At 41.4% G+C, this 17972-nt stretch overlaps 1 protein-coding gene and 1 pseudogene across 2 annotated transcripts; one reads left to right on the top strand and one right to left on the bottom strand.

The window, feature by feature from the left end:
• Positions 1-46: 46 nt before the first annotated feature.
• On the bottom strand, positions 47-10011 carry spata7 (spermatogenesis associated 7). Of its 2 annotated transcripts, XM_071382588.1 has the most exons (13): positions 9806-10011; positions 8291-9128; positions 4789-4860; positions 4559-4648; positions 4404-4451; positions 4167-4303; positions 3523-3983; positions 3231-3279; positions 2468-2595; positions 2316-2366; positions 2045-2122; positions 1571-1628; positions 47-1407 (listed from the first exon to the last, which is right to left on the bottom strand). In XM_071382588.1, the coding sequence occupies exons 3-13, from the start codon at positions 4805-4807 to the stop codon at positions 817-819; spliced, it is 1710 nt and encodes a 569-aa protein (XP_071238689.1). In that variant the 5' UTR covers positions 4808-4860; positions 8291-9128; positions 9806-10011; the 3' UTR covers positions 47-816. The 2 variants fall into 2 exon arrangements, with proteins under 2 accessions (XP_071238689.1, XP_071238687.1); XM_071382586.1 differs by having other exon boundaries at positions 4789-9128.
• LOC139563767 (potassium channel subfamily K member 10-like) overlaps positions 5079-17972 on the top strand; it is a 40363-nt pseudogene continuing 27469 nt past the window's right edge.

The raw sequence follows: 17972 nt of genomic DNA, 5'->3' as shown, positions 1-17972 counted from the left end.
CTACGTTGATTTAAATGCACAAACAAAACTACGAACAATAAAATAATTCAGGTCCACTAGCTATGGTTTAATCGGCTGTATTCCTTATAGAAGTTTTAGTAGTTCCTCAACAATAGCGTAATACACGGCAGATTTTAAGGCCATGACCTCATACAGCCGGAATGCCAAGTACAGAAATCGGACAGCTGCTTCCCTGCTTGATTTACCGTATTCAGCACCATCACTGCAAATCTATAGTTCTGCTCATATTGCACTCATTTGTGAGTTTAATTACTTCATGCCAGGTTGCTGTAAAATAATTCTGTGTAATACTCTCCTACTAGCACAGAGCTGGGACAAGTTCACTTTTGTGCAGAGTTCATAACAAAACATTTGATTGTAAACATGAGAAACACTGCCAGTCAAGGAGTGGAGGGGGAGCCCAGTGCCTTGATTGAAATGATATATGGGGAAAATAATTTAATCAAATAACTGCTTTTCTAGATTACTCACAGATGCTCCCTCTTATTTGAAATGAATAAGCTAGTGAGCAAAACACTGATAAATATAAAGTAGAAAATTAATTTACGGTCTAGTTCCTTCTCATCATTGTGTAACAATAATCCAAATATATATTTAGTCAATACTTTGTACTGGAAATACACATGGCAATGGTGCCCAGAACAGGAATAGGCAAAAAGTATGAAATATACCTATCAGCTCCCATTTATAAAACACATTTAAGATGCAAAAACCTCAATATCAAATTGTTGTTATTGAAAATAGTCTCCTTTGACTACAAAGCTCACTAAACTCATCCCTAAAATACTAATACAATCAGAACTCATCATCACTGAAAGAGGCTACTGTGTTTATATTCTCAGTGACTACTGGCCTTAAGGAATTAGGTGCATTGGAAACATGCAATGACTCGGACAGATTTCTCTCGAGATCTTCCAGGTCTTTGGATAGTCCACCATAATTGTCTTCTAGGTTTTGATTGTGGTCCTCCTCAAGGGTCAGAGGGGTATTTTCACCAAGTGGAGGAGGAAAGTAATTTTCCCTGTCATGATTGTGCTCATCCAGGCCCTCTGCACCTCCATCAGCATCAGGTGAACCAACAGGCAGACTGTCAGAGTCAGTCATCTTAGGAGGAGGGCTACCATATAACGGGGTAGACACTGACAATGGAACAACATTCTCTAGCCCACCACTGTCCTGGATAAACAATGCACAGGGAAAAAGGTCATTGTCCTCTTTGGTTTCTGATAGTGCTCCTCTGTCCAGAGACTCCAGACCCTGTAGATGACTATGAAGAAGGTCAAGCTCTGTCTCCTCACCATTCTTAGGCTCTGCACTAAATGTAGGTGTGTTGGCTGGACTTTGCAAGTCATTGCGCAGAGTCTCCAGAAGGTGGCACATTTTGTCCTTAAAAAAGAACAAAAACAGTTCACTATGACCCTGACAGATCTCTAATTTTAAGTACAGAACATATCAGCTTGTTTGGTTCTCGCTTTGCCATTTTGAATGTAGCATTAGTGTAAAAAACATGCTGCCAGTGCAGATGCCCATGTGAAGTTTAGACACCCACCTCATCCAATAGATGTTTATTCTTGTCAACGTGACGTTCAAACACCCACTCTAAGACCCTTTAGAAGGAGAATGAATTGGTATGAATACCTACTTGTGGTAACACATTCATATTCAGTGACACACAAGCTGCGTTTACACAGGCAGCTCAATTCTGATATTTCAAAATGGTCTTTTGACCAATCGCATGAGATCTTTTAACGTCAGCGCTTTTTCAGAACTGACCTGATTGGTCAACAGACCAATTAGTGAAAAAAATATCAGAATTGGCTGCATGTGTAAAAGCAGCCAGAGAGCAGTGCAGCAACGTTAACATGCCCCCTATTACAGGTTTCATCAGGTGGGATTATTACGAATATCATTGAGGCCATCACTTGTGATTTATAGCCTAGCATAAATACCAGACACAGTGCTACACTGTAGCTACAAGGTCTCTCATGTCCTGAGAAAAACAGTTCATATAAAAGTGACATACCTGTCAGAGTACAGGCCCCTGGACAAGATTTCATTTGTTACATCAGCAATAAATTCAAGGTACATAAATTCTTCCTCCCTGTAGAAAAAGGAATGGTAAGTCAGAATGGTAACTTTACAGGGAAACTACGTAAGTGAGACTGCTTGGAACTGCTAGGGTTCAGCAGTAATCATGAATTTATTATATCAGCCTATTTCACACTTTATCATCTTTTCCTATATTTATAGAAAAGTAGTGATTAAAGGTGACAAGGTTAAAACATGGTTCTTACTCTGCAGACACCCTCTTCATGATAGGAGATGTCATTCCTTCTGGTGAAACCCTGGAAGAAGCCAATCAAGACAAAATACATAAAAGAATGTGTACAAGAAGCACAGGTACAATACCACAGCACATACAGTCTGAAACCAGTATAAACATTACCTGAATGAGGGATGGAAGTGATCGCTGCTTACGCTCTTGTTTCCCTTGCTTCGTTGTCCAAATACTGACAGATTCAGTGTATGGGGCTCATCGTCTGCATCCGACCACTCATGCTCTGTACCATGTCCCTATAATAACAGAGAGTGATCAATTAATTCAGTTTTAATCAGGCTCCATGTGTTTAATTAAGCTGTATAATATTTACAAGTATAATTTGCTCTAGATTTGATCATTGTTTATGAGTTTGTTTCCTTATTTAGACCAGAGTTGGTGACTCTGCATCTGAAATATTATAGTCACTTCAATAACATTGACCTTGCAGCACAGCTAGTGTAATGCACCTCTCTCAATTTGAAAGAGTATTTTATTGGATGCCGTTCCTTGCTACTCCAAGCCAAACCAGGCTGTCAATATGATGGATGCTGGCTTAGTCATCTCCACCTGTATTATGGCAAGACCTTGGCACTGCATCCATATCAATCATATTTGTCTCAATTCTCAGCCAATCCTACTTCTTGTCTATCATCTCCTTAGCATTTCCGAACACCACTTAAACCTAATCGTAATGGATGCTGATCTTGCATTGTCTTTCATTTGTGGTAGGTGCTCTTGAAAGACTTCTCTTTCTACTTCCTCTATTCACACTACTGTCTCTCAATATAACAGCAAAAATAATCAACTAATTCTACCACACTTTTCCCTGACTATATCCTATACTACTGCAATATGTTCTTCCAGGAATGAAGGGTTTAATCGAACTTGCCAGGGGTTGATCATCCCATTCAGCCGATGAGCATTCCTTGGTTCGTGTGCTGCAGGAAAAGAAACAGGATTCAGGATACTGTCTGGACTACCTGCTGTGTGCGAATGATGAGCATGCTCATCTTATTAGATCCTGTTCAAAGGTGAAACAATTATATGAAAGGATGTTAATTAGCCAATATTTCCATGGTATCACCCTCTCATCCTGTCTACAACTCTCTCTTTCTCTCACCTCATTCACACAAACAGAAAAATAAGATACCCGTGCTGTCAAAAACAGGGAAACACATTACCTTCCATGATAGGTCTCCTGCCGTGTCAGTCTGGGGATGGTCCTCTCCTGGTCCTGGGCTGGTTTACCGCGAGGAGGTGTGTAGTAGCGATACTGAGACAGATAGGACCTGCTGTCTGACTTCAGAGTCCTGGGAGTGAAGGGCTTGTCCTGGGTGAAGCGGTGGGCGTGTTTCTGAATCAGGTCCCCACTGTAGGTCTTCTGGACAGGGTCCTGAAAGGCCTTGTAGCCACTCTGGGTACCTGTGGTGGCGCAGGAGCGGGCTGGCTGCTGCCTCTGGGAGTTTGGGCTCCTATAGCTGTACTCTGATGCACAGTGGAAGAAGTGCGGGGGGCTCCCAGACCCGCCGACCATTTGGGGCGGGTAAACTATTTGCTTGGCGTGAAAGGAGGTGTTGATTCTTGGGGTGGAAATCATTGAGCTTCCCAGGTAGAAATAGGCACTTTCTTGACCTGCTCCACTCTGAAAGGCAAGAGAGACCCATCATTAAAATCAATACAATAATCTTTACCATCTATTTCCATATAATATTACACACTTATAATGACGGTGTGAGTGCCAGTGTACACTTCAATAATTATTTTAAATGAGGTGAATAAGATAGCTAAACTACATGCAGAAATCACTGCAGTGCCTTCTTCTTACTTGGGTATTTTGTGATGGGCAGGAGGCTTTGGTGTTGGCTCTGCTGCTCCTCTGTGAGTGTGAACCAGCTGACTGAGGCCGTCTATCAGACCTGGACGCATCTTTCCTCAACTGCTCCCGCCGTAACTGGTCATTGTCTGTGAATGTACACACAACAACGATCAACTAAATCAGATCATATAGCCTATGTGAAATGTATTTAGATTTTGTGATAGATTTTAGATGTAAAAAACGTACATTTTACACTGCTTAGCATACTTTTGGGTACTGATGAATCAATGGCAGCTGAAAGACATTGGAAGATAATATTTATGTCAATAACCAAAGTCAGCATATGATTGAAATTCTAGAGGACACACAAGTTATTTTACTTCACCGGTTGTATCCCTTACCTTTAGCTGAATACACCTTTTTATAATGGGACACCATATGGTCTTGAATAATGCACTGAGTTAGTCTGCTCGACGACCGAGGGCAGAACGCTGTAAACCCAAGACAAATATTTTTTATTGAGCGGAATGTGGAGATTGAAGCAAGTAAACACACATCACACCTGTGTGGTGTGGAGCTGTATGTTGAGGTATATATTACACTGTACACATTGTTATAGCCTAATACTTACGGCTGCTTTTTAAACTCATCTGTCCTCTGGGTTGTCCAGTCAGACTGTGGCCTGGGCCAGGCGATGCATTACCTAAAAGTGAATTCGTTTGTTAGCTAGTCAATGTTACTTAACATTGGTTAAAGGAGTGCTTAGCAGTCAGTGAGAGGAGAAATGTAATATTCAACCTCTTCCTATCCCAGTCTGTTGTCCCCACCTGCTTCAAGAGGTCCACCATCGTTCCCGTACCAAAGCAAGCTAAGGTAAATTAACTAAATGACTATCGCCCAGTAGCACTCACCTCTGTCATCATGAAGTCCTTTGAGAGGCTAGTTAAGGACCATATCACCTTCACCTTACACGAAACCCTAGACCCACTACAATTTGCATACTGCCCCAACAGATCCACCGACAACGCAATCGCTGTGGCACTGCACACCTCCCTATCCCACCTGGACAAGCGGAATACCTATGTGACAATGCTGTAGCACCTTAGAGGCTGCTGCCCTATATACATAGACTTGAAATAACTGTCCACTTTAATAATGGAACACTGGTCACTTTAATGTTTACATATTTGCATTACTCATCTCATAAGAATATACTGTATTCTAATCTACTGTATCTTAGTCTATGCCGCTCCGACATTGCTCGTCCAAATATTTATATATTTTAAATTCCATTCCTTTACTTTGGATTTGTGTGTATTGTGTGTATTGTTGTGAAATTGTTAGATATTACTGCACTGTTGGAGCTAGAAACACAAGCATTTTTCTACACCCGCAATAACATCTGAACACGTGTATGTGACCAATACAATTTGATAAGACCACAGTTCAGCTTTCAACACCATAGTGCCCTCCAAGCTCGTCACTAATCTCAGGGCCTTGGGTCTGAACTCCTCCCTGTGCAACTGGGTCCTAGACTTCCTGACAGGCCGACCCCAGGTGGTGAGGGTAGGCAACAACACCTCCGCCACGCTGATCCTCAACACGGGGGCCCCCCAAGGGTGTGTGCTCAGCCCCCTCCTGTACACACGACTGCGTGTCTTCATCAAGTTTGCTGACGACGCGACAGTGGTAGGCCTGATTACAAACAACGACGAGACAGGCTACAGGGAGGAGGTTAGAACCCTGTTGTGTGATGCCAGGGCTCTAACCTCCTCCCTGTAGCCGTCCACAAAGCCAAGGAGCTGATCGTGGACTACAGGAGAAAGAAGAGGGAGCCCGCCCCCCATCCACATCGACTGGGTCGCAGTGGAGAGGGTCAAAAGCTTCAAATTCCTTGGCGTGCACATCACTGAGGCCCTGAAATGGTCCCACCACACTGACACCATGTTAAAGAAGGCACAACAGCGCCGCAAGCGGCTGAAGAAATTCAGCATAGCCCCTGAGACCCTCACAAACTTCTACAGATTCCCCATTGAGAGCATTATGTCGATATGAATGGCTCTCCAGCGGGTGGTGCGTCAGCCCAACGTATCACCGGGGGCACGTTGCCTGCCCTCCAGGACATTTACAGCACTCAGTGTCAAAGGAAAGCCAAGAAAATCATTAGGGACCTCAGCCACCCAAGCCACTGTTTGTTCACTTTTCTCCCATTTGTGGCTCCCTACCCTTTTCGATTACTGTACCAACAACTGAATTTTGCCCTGCCTGGAGTACCTCTGAAGTACCCCCTCATGTGCATGTTTACCAGTAAGCCTATGGTCTCATGAGTCTTCTCAATCAGACTGTTGAACAGCCATCACTAGCCAGCTACCTGCCCTGCACCTTGAGACTGATGCCCCATGTATAGAGAGACATTGAACACTTCTCACTTCACATAGTGTTGTTCACTCAATGTGCAGGTTTCTCCCCAAAGAATGTAAGAGGGGCTCTGCGCCACCTTGTGTACTGGTTGCGCCACTATGTAAAAGGAAATGGCAGTTACAGGTGTTCAAAAACGCTTACAGTTACAGTCGCATTGTGTATACCTTTTTCTTTTCCAAATTATATACTGTCATCTATACACATCACACACATATTTATATTCTGGATTCTAACACTGCTTTAGAATGTATCTACTTGGGTTGTTAATTGGACTCGTTCTGAAATTTCTTGATTTCTTTTAATATTTGTGTATTCGCTAGACTGCACTGTAGGAGCTAGTAAGGTAAGCATATCAGGCAGTAGGAAGCTCTCTCATCCATCTGTATGCAGATGATACAGTCTTATACTCAGCTGGTCCCTCCCCGGGTTTTGTGTTAAACGCTCTACAACAAAGCTTTCTTAGTGTCCAACAAGCTTTCTCTACCCTTATCCTTGTTCTGAACACCTCCAAAACAAAGGTCATGTGGTTTGGTAAGAAGAATGCCCTTCTCCCCACCGGTGTGATTACTACCTCTGAGGGTTTAGAGGTTGAGGTAGTCACCTCATACAAGTACTTGGGAGTATGGCTAGACGGTACACTGTCCTTCTCTCAGCACATATCAAAGCTGCAGGTTTAGGATAAATCTAGACTTGGTTTCCTCTATCGTAATCACTTCTCTTTTGCCTCAACTGCCAAATGAACCCTGATTCAGATGACCATCCTACCCATGCTAGATTACGGAGACGTAATTTAAAGATCAGCAGGTAAGAGTGCTCTCAAGCGGCTAGATATTCTTTACCATTCCGCCATCAGATTTGCCACCAATGCTCCTTATAGGACACATCCCCGCACTGTATAATCTTCTGTAACCTGGTAATCTCTGTACACACATCGCAAGACCCACTGGTTGATAAAACCCTCTTAGGCCTCACTCACCCCTATCTGAGATACCTACTGCAGCCCTCATCCTCCACATACAACACCCGTTCTGTCAGTCACATTCTGTTAAAGGTCCCCAAAGCACACACATCCCCGGGTCACTCGTCTTTTCAGTTTGCAGCAGCTGCAAAAAACACTCAAACTGGACAGTTTTATCTCCATCTCTTCATTCAAAGACTCAATCATGGACACTCTTACTAACAGTTGTGGCTGCTTCGTGTGATGCATAAAACCTAGCGGTCTCTACCTTCTTGCCCTTTGTGCTGTTGTCTGTGCCCAATAATGTTTGTACCATGTTTTGTCCTTCTGCCATGTTGTGTAGCTACCCTGTTGTTGTCATGTGGTGTTGCTACCATGCTGTGATGTTGTCTTAGGTCTCTCTTTTTGTAGTGTTGTGGTGTCTCTCTTGTCATGTGTGTTTTGTCTTATATTTTTAATCCCAGCCCCAGTCCCTGCAGGAGGCCTTTTGGTAGGCCATCATTGTAAATAAGAATTTGTTCTTAACTGACTTGCCTAGTTAAATAAAGGTTAAATAAAAATATTTTAATTAATAATTTTCACTGCACCTGCTATAGAGCCCCACAGTGGAGGTGTGATAATACAGTAATCCCTCGTTTATCGCGGGGGTTACGTTCCGAAAATGACCCGCGATAAGTGAAATCCGCGAAATAGAAAACTTTTTTTTTTTTTTACAATTAGCAACTATTACATGTATACAAATACAGTGACTCACGTGTAGGCCGTTTCACTGCTCTTCAGACTGGGCCGCTGCATCCTGACTGCGCTCTGCAGTGTTCTCTTCTTCTGAAGCCCGCGGTGCAGGTGTGTTTGTTCGGGAGAAGAGCATAGTGATAGGCAGCTGTTGTCGCTCTTTTTTCTTCTTTGCAAAAAGATCCTTGTACACCGACATGCCACCATCGATTACGTTGGAGAACTGTAATGAACGGCTCATCAAAGGGTCCCATTCCTCAGCTACTCGCTTAAGTTCAGTGGCCATTCGCACCATGGTTGCTAAGCGACCAAGCGTTAGTCCTTCCTTCCTTCCTGGCCAACTTAATGTAAATTTGCCAAGCTGTTTTATGTACGTACACATAACTGCACGAGACGACAAAATGATAGCACAATTCGTAGCATGTTTTGATACAAGAAGCGGGAGTGAGTTTTTAGCGAATCAGAATGCAGAGCACAATGCACCAAAAAAAAATAAAAAATGCATTATGAAAATCCGCGAAATAGCGAATCCGCGATAAGTGAACCGCGAAGTGGCGAGGGATCACTGTACCCATAAAACCTAGCGGTCAAACAGGGAAATGGTTACATTTTTCCCATACAGGATTTTAGAAACCCCCCTGGCGTGACGCTTTCATAACCATTTAAATCTCTCTCGGACAAGGTGACTTTTATAAAATAAATAAGATCTAGATAGTTTAGGGTAAGAGGGTGGAGAAGCCTCAATTAAGTGAATTATGGTATTCAGTGATTTGGAACGGTGAGGTTATTGGTCCGTTTGAAATAATAGTTTGTATGCTCTGATTGGTTGAAGCAGGTACACCTCCTCCATCTCCGGTTTCCTATGGTGGTGCAGAAAGGGAAACAAGGCAGAGCTGCTGGTTGATAAATTAATATAGCATGTAACCACTAAATTATTGTAGCAGACCTGTTGTACTGAGAGTTTTGAGACTAAACATGTAAAACACTTTTTGTGGCAGTCCAAGCCTGCCAGCATACAGCCATGCTTGTACATTTTAACTAGCTAGTTTATTTGTAATAAATCTAAGCTATATTTTTGGGGTATCTCTGTTTGGCGTGTATGTAGCCTACCAGTTCAGGTCTATATTGACCTAGATAAAAAATAATAATAATCGTGTCATAGTATAACCCAAGGCATACTATGGCACTGTAGTTAAAATATTTAGCTAACAGTTAACGTTACTGATCATGCCCTATCTAACCTGGTTAGCTAGCTAGCGCATCCAATTTCATTTGCCTTGTTAAGTTAGCTATCGAGCTAACTAGCCAGCTTTACATAATAAATCCCCGTGCAGCTAAAAGTAGCCAACACAATTTGATAGTTACAGTTTTGCCATACACCTGTGACATGACTAACGTTACTTGCCTTGTCTAACCTTAAACTTGTGACTTGTTGAAGTAAACATGATGAGCTAACACATTTCAGAGAACCTGTGCTAACGTGTGGTGAGCTAACGGTTAGTAAACTAACGTTAGCTAGCAAACCGTATCTACCAACCTCTTTTTGGATCCATATACTCGGTGTATCCCATGCTCATACCAAGTTCTTCAGATAGATCAATGGTGTATAGGTTGATTTACCAAGTGCTAGGTTATGGATTTACATATTTTAAACCCTTTACATTTCTGGAGTCGAGCTAACAAATCTCTGAACTGCCGCTGACTCCGCAAGATTAGGTTAGGAAGCTTCTTTGTCTCCATACCGGTTGCTATGACTGCGTCATTACGCTATACATAGAATATGCGTAAAGTTTTTCACATTTTTATTTTATTTTATTTAACCTTTATTTAACCAGGTAGGCAAGTTGAAAATAAGTTCTCATTTACAATTGCAACCTGGCCAAGATAAAGCAATGCAGTTCGACACATACAACAACACAGAGTTACACATGGAGTAAAAGGTGCTTCTACACCTGCATTGCTTGCTGTTTGGGGTTTTAGGCTGGGTTTCTGTACAGCACTTTGAGATATCAGCTGATGTAAGAAGGGCTATATGAATAAATTTGATTTGATTTAAAACAAACATACAGTCAATAATACAGTAGAAAAATAAGTCTATATACAATGTGAGCAAATGAGTTGAGATAAGGGAGGTAAAGGCAAAAAAAGGCCATGGTGGTGAAGTAAATACAATATAGCAAGTAAAACACTGGAATGGTAGATTTGCAGTGGAAGAATGTGCAAAGTAGAAATATAAATAATGGGGTGCAAAGGAGCAAAATAAATAAATACAGTAGGGGAAGAGGTAGTTGTTTGGGCTAAATTATAGATGGTCTATGTACAGGTGCAGTAATCTGTGAGCTGCTCTGACAGCTGGTGCTTAAAGCTAGTGAGGGAGATAAGTGTTTCCAGTTTCAGAGATTTTTGTAGTTTGTTCCAGTCATTGGCAGCAGACAACTGGAAGGAGAGGTGGCCAAAGGAGGAATTGGTTTTGTGGGTGACCAGAGAGATATACCTGCTGGAGCGCGTGCTACAGGTGGGTGCTGCTATGGTGATAAGGGGGGACTTTACCTAGCAGGGTCTTGTAGATGACCTGGAGCCAGTGGGTTTGGCACTATACATTTTTCTGGAACACATTTTTTTATGTTTAGCTGTCTTGATGTGTAATTGTCTCTCGAAAGCAGGCATGATTGATGTTTGGAATGTACAACATTGACCTGTTTTTAATTGTGGCTTGTTTGATCAGTAGCAGCCTATGGAGGGATGGGACCTGTCCATGGTTCTGAAACACACACACGTGTGTGTGCGCGCGCTCTCTCTCTCTCTCTCCCTGCATCTCTTTATCATAAACACTACACTAGGCAACCACATCCGGCCACAACAAACATCTTGTTGGAAATGTGCACACACATAAGGCACATTTCAATATTTAATGTAAACCTATTTTTCATCCTGAAAGTTATATCATGACTAATTCATGCTCAGTCTTGAGGAGGCCAATTTCCTTCATAATTAAACGGATAAAACTACTTATAGTACAATACCAATCTGAGACTTTGTGTTGGACAGAGCTTCTCTATAACAGAACTAACAATACTTAGTGATTAGTGCGTTCATATAGCATTATAATTAAGTGACCCTGCTAATCTTATGCTCTTTTCTTCCCTTTTGTGAAGTCATGGTGGTGTAAAATGCTGTCTCAGGTGCCGCTCCAGAATCTCCCATAAGTGTTCAATTGGGTTGAGATCTGGTGACTGAGACGGACATGGCATATGGTTAACATCGTTTTCATGTTCGTCAAATCCTTCAGTGACCACTCGTGCCCTGCGGGTGGAGGCATTGTTATCCTATGAGAGCATTGCTATGGTAGCCAAAATAATGGCCTGCTCAGAATTTGTATACATGACGCTGTATACTTTGATTCCCTCATTTACTCAAAGTGTTTCCTTTATTATGTCAGTTACCTTTAATTCTCTTGGGGGGGAAAGCCAATCCAGACTCATCATTGAGGGAGCGGCAGGTAGGCTAGTGGTTAGAGCATTGGGCCAGTAACTGAAAGATTGCTAGATCGAATCTCCGAGCTAACAAGGTAAAAATCTGTCGTTCTGCCCCTGAACAAGGCTGTTCCTAGGCTGTCATTGTAAATAAGAATTTGTTCTTAACTGACTTTCCTAATAAAATAAATAAATTGAGAAGAATTGCTAGTGGGCATGTCATTTGGCCGGAGCAATGTGGATGGGTAGTCAGGCTAGTGTTTAAATGTACAACCCTTAATTTGCATTAATGTCAATGACCATTGAACAGCTGTGAGTATACTGTGTAGTCTACCTTTAAGTCTTGGGAAGTTTAAAGTTATTGGAAGAGGCCTAGTATAGATACTTGTGTAAAACATACATAAAGACATGTCCGGAACTTTAACGACTACGCTTTGTGCTGGATGTGTCAATGCTTAGTTCATGCATGCATAATCTATGAACAGAATTACTGTCTTACCTCAATTAGCCCCAAAATCCCTAGTTTGAAATCAACTGTTTTTCTCGAAGTTGTGCTGTGCCATCTTCCCTACATATTCCCCCACATGGGCCAGCCCACTAGCAATTTGAGTTCAACCAATGAGCTTCAGCCCCTCGCCATTTGAGTGACAGCTTGCAAAAGGTAAATCATGCACACACATCAGAGCTAGAGAGAGAGCAATTACGTGGGGCATATATCTGCACATATGCGACGTAGTACGCAATTCTCGGGGACCACTTTTGTCTCGTGAGCACTGCTTTCAGGGTTACTGGCTAAAAAGTATGCAAAGTACTAGAGAGTCTCTTTAAATTTTTAAGTACATGAACCATAGGGTCAAGTGTCATGTGAGCCAAACTTTTGTAATCATGACAACTTTGTGTACAACAATCTATCCCCATTGGGGGGGCGGCGGATGGGGTCTTCCTGGGGCATGATACATCTATATATATTTGTTTTTCTTCTTTCTTTCTTTTTTACCACAATCCACCTGCAGTGAAGCCGCTCAATATTTACATGACATTTTCCTCATTTAGCAGACGCTCCGATCTAGAGTGACCCACAGGAGCAATCAGGGTCAAGTGCCCCACCCAAGGGCACCTCAACAGATCCCTCGCCCAGTCGACTCGGGGACCCGAACCAGCGACCTCTCGACCGCCGGCCTAACACTCCCAACCACCAGGCCACCCACCGCCCCCAACCATCCAAGACCCCCCCCCCCACAGTCCGCCCCCGAAAACCTTCCCCTCAATTTCCCATCAACAAACCGCCCCCATCTCCAATGCCTCCGGGCCACCATCCCCATCCAACCCAAACATACAACTACCCACCCGATGTACCAACGACCAATAAAAAGAGAAAAAAAATACAAGAACAAAGGAAAACAACAATATAAAACAAAAGACATCTAGGAAAATAAAAGTAAAAATAGCAAGGCAGACTGTGTGTTTGTGTGCATGTGTGGCACTATTTACGTGTGTGTGTGTGTTTCAATGCGCGAGGCATTTTTTTGTTTTGTTTATTTTTTAAACATACTTTTACCACTCACTCAGCAACTTCACTCCCATTCATCTCCAGTTCCACATTCCAACCCTCGGTTTCCCTCTTCCCATCCCACCTATCTCTGCTGGCCACCCCCTTATTACCAAATATCTTTCAAATATGCTGTGATGTTTGACATACAACTTGAATCTAATCGAATAGAATCCATCGATTGCGAGTTGAAGATAAATACTTTTGCTACTACTATTACTATATTAGCAATTGACTAACCAGGTCTCTCCAAATCTTCCAACAATGCTATTTCTAGGGTCAATTTTAGATTAATTTCATGCTTTTTCAGCCATTCCTGAACCTGAGACCAGAAGCAGGCTACCTGAGGGTAATACCATAAAAAATGGGATATTGATTCTTTATCCTCGCAACAAAATCTGCAGAGCTGCGATGGTTGTGTGCCCCAAATATTCAACATTTTGATGGTGGCTAGAATTCTATACAATAACTTTAGCTGAAAAGCTAAAGTGCCATGGAATGGGTACATCAAAAATCTCTTCCCAGCTATTTTTCCATTTGTATGTCACAACTGTCAACATCCTGGTCCTCAAATTGAACTGGTATACTTTCTTATTAAATAGCCATGAAGTATTCATCTATGTATACGGGTAAGATTCTAGGTACAGTTTCAGATATTACACGTTTCTAATTTTGTCCTGAAGCAAGGATATGCATATTCTTGATACCATTTGAAAGGAAACACTTTGACATTTGTGGAAATGTGGAATTAATGTAGTATAATATAACACATTAGATCTGGTAAAAAATAATACAAAGAAAAAAACATACATGTTTATTGGACCATCATCTTTGAAATGCAAGAGAAAGGCCATAATGTATTATTCCAGACCAGGCACAATTTAGATTTTGGCCACTAGATGGCAGCAGTGTACGTGCAAAGTTTTAGACTAATCCAATGAACCATTGCATATCTGTTCAAAATGTTGTATCAAGATGTGCCTAATGTGCATAATTGGTTTATTAATACATTTTCAAGTTCATAATTGTGCACTCTCCTCAAACAATAGCATGGTATTCTTTCACTGTAATAGCTACTGTAAATTGGACAGTGCAGTTAGATTAACAAGAATTTAAGCTTTCTGCCCCTATCAGATATGTCTATGTCCTGGGAAATGTTTTGTTACTTACAACCTCATGCTAATCACATTAGCCTACGTTACCTCAAACATCCTGAAGGGGGGGAGACCAGTCCCGTAGAGGTTAACCAGGTTTGTCTGATGGTGATATTTGTATCTGGAATTTGTCTTTCAGCATCAGTAGAACACACCTCACTCTCCTCCACCAGTCATACAAGAAGAACGGTCTAATATTGCCTCCCATCAAAAAGAGAGCTGGCCAAAGCAAGCACAGGTTACACCTGAAGCATGAGGACTTGCAGCGAGTTGTGAACTTCATCAACATCTACGGAGAGGATAATGCAATAGTATTACCAGGATGCCACCCAGAACTCAGGACTACCTGACATGATGACTCCTTGCTGTCCCCAGTCCACCTGGCCGTGCTGCTGCTCCAGTTTCAACTGTTCTGCCTGAGGCTATGGAACCCTGACCTTTTCACCGGACGTGCTACCTGTCCCAGACCTGCTGTTTTCAACTCTCTAGAGACCAGCAGGAGCAGTAGAGATACTCTCAATGATCGGCTATGAAAATGCCAACTGACATTAACTCCTGAGGTGCTGACCTGTTGCACCCTCGACAACTACTGTGATTATTATTATTTGACCATGCTGGTCATTTATGAACATTTGAAAATCTTGGCCATGTTCTGTTATAATCTCCACCCGGCACAGCCAGAAGAGAACTGGCCACCCCTCATAGCCTGGTTCCTCTCTAGGTTTCTTCCTTGGTTCTGGCCTTTCTAGGGAGTTTTTCCTAGCCACTGTGCTTCTACACCTGTATTGCTTGTTGTTTGGGGTTTTAGGCTGGGTTTCTGTACAGCACTTTGAGATATCAGCTGTTGTAAGAAGGGCTATATAAATACAATTTGATTTGACACAAACACTTTGGTGGAAAGCTGCTGCCATCTCATGTGACAAAAGCAGCGGTGTGGCGTCTTTACAAGGAATCGACGACAACACTTGGTATGTAAAACATAAAATGTTTTGATTATTTAATTGACCTCCAACATGATTGGCACTACTTTTAGTGATCTCACATTATTTGTGTATTTTCCAGAGGTACGTTTGTTGTTTTTTTACCTTTATTTATACAGGTTTTTCTCATTGAGATAAAATCTATTTTTCAAGAGAGACCTGGTCCAACAGCAGCAGGAACAAAGTTTCAGACAAACCAACTTACATACACTTAAACAACATTGAACAAAATTATAGACACACATATAGTACAACAATTACATATTATGTAAAGAAACACAAAATTCATAACTAAAAAAAAGACAATTACACTCTTCTATGATATTTACATCGACCAAGTGTTTAAAGTCCACCAACGTGACTAGATCATCAAATTTTTAAATGTTCAGGAGAAAATTCCAGGACCACGGAGCTGAGTAACTTTAACAATTTCTACCATGACCTGCTCTAATTATTGATCTAGTCAGGCTGTCTTCCTTCAGGAATCTGTGGAGGAAATTATTTGATGAGGGGGGGAAATGATTTCATCCATTTTTGAATAAGGCTGTAACATAACAAAATGGGGAAAAAGTAAAGGGTGCTCAATACTTTCAGAATGCACTGTATTTAACTTCCAGTAGTGCTTTACCAAAAGCCTTTTCAAAATCCGCTGTGAATAGCAAGCCTGGTTTCTTAGTTGTTTCATGTTCTATTATTGCTGGTAGTTGTTGTTTATTGTCTCCAATGTATCGTCCATGTAAAAACCTAAGTGCTATGCATTTTGCCAGTATTTTTGCATCACAACATTGAAGTCTAAGAGGCCTCCAGTTTTTTAGACGGACAGGATCTTTGTATTTAGCATCTGGATCTTGTTTTAGTAATAGTGACATCAGACCTTCCTGCTCCCTGACAGACTACAATTGTTATAGGAGTAGTTAAAACAAGCTAATAATGGAGCTTGAATACATAAAAACAAGGCTTGATATACCTCTACCGATTTTTCCAGACAGAAAGGATTTAATAGCCTCAAAGTTATTCCTCTGTAATTTGGCCTTCACACGGATCTTTTTGTGCATTTGTTAATTTTCCTTTTTTTCGTTATTAGGAAAGAAATCCTTACAGAAATCGTCATTCAGTGGGTAAGGAGGAGACTGAAAAGAAAACATGTACTTAAAATTGGTCCAGGCCCCCCAATTATTTTATCTACATGTACTGTTAGTTCCTGTCACAGGAGGTTGGTGGCACCATAATTGGGGAGGATGGGCTCGTGGTAATGGCTGGAGCGGAATCAGTGGAATGGTATCAAACACATGGTTTCTATGTGTTTGATGCCATTCCATTTGCGCCGTTCCAGCCATTACTATGAGCTGTCCTACACTCAGCAGCATCCACTGGTTCCTGTATTTCCCTTGTTAGTGAAGTCTCTTTAGACCAAAACTGCTTTTTCTTTACTGATTAATATTGAGTTGAATGACCTGTGAAGTTGCATTTAAATGTATCCCAAACAATAACAGGATTTTCTGAACATGTATTGTGATAAAAAAAATCAGTTATAGATTATTTGGTCTTAGTTAAGAACAAATTGTCCTCCAGTAGACTTTGATTAAATGTCCAATATCCCGTCCAAGTGGAAAGGCCCATTAGATTATGGTTCGATCGCATTCTGTCTCATATCAATACTTTTTAAACCTTTGGTGCCAGAAAGTAGTTTAGACAACTAGCTTGATTAAGTCTCCTCCATGTATATCTCACTAGATCTGGGTCTCCATATATCCACTAGATCTAATGTATCCATGATCAATTTTGTGATCTCCTTAAGGGCACAAGGGTGATAGTTTGTAGTGTGATTTCCTTTATGGTCCATTGAGGTACTTAACATTGTGTTATTGTCTCCCACCATAAAGATTTGGTATACATATTTTCAAAGAGGTGTGGGTCATCCTGATTTGGACAATATACACAGCTATATACAGCTACATTATTTTGTAATTTTGTATTATGTATTTTTTACAGTGGTGGCCTAGATTCAGCAGCAGTAGTGCACCGCTGCTAAGTGCATAAATCAAATCAAATCTAAATGTATTTGTCACATACACCTTTAGCAGATGTTATTGCGGGTGTAGCAAAATGCTTGTGTTTCTAGCTCAAACAATACAGTAATATCTAACAATTCACAACAATACACACAATACACACAACCTAAAAGTAAAACAATTGAATTAAGGAATATAAACATGTTAGGATGAGCAATGTCGGAGTGGCATAGACTAAAATATAGTAGAATAGAATACAGTATATATGAGATTAGTAAATAAAAAATATGCAAACATTACTAAAGTGACTAGTGTTCCATTATTAAAGTGGCCAGCGATTTCAAGTCTATGTATATAGGTGAAACACTGGAAGACGTAATGGTTTTAGTAGTCCATTATTGAATTATGACTTTTACTCATGTGCCATGTCCCTGCAGTAAACGCCGATACTCAATCAGGAGTGGAGTGGAGCACTTGATTTAACCCAAACGAAAGGAGGAGGATAGGCGGTATCCCTCCCTGGCACAAAAGAGTAA

The sequence above is a fragment of the Salvelinus alpinus genome, chromosome 34, assembly GCF_045679555.1.
Source record: "Salvelinus alpinus chromosome 34, SLU_Salpinus.1, whole genome shotgun sequence".
Classification (NCBI taxonomy): domain Eukaryota; kingdom Metazoa; phylum Chordata; class Actinopteri; order Salmoniformes; family Salmonidae; genus Salvelinus; species Salvelinus alpinus.
This window is presented reverse-complemented; position numbering and strand designations above follow the sequence as displayed.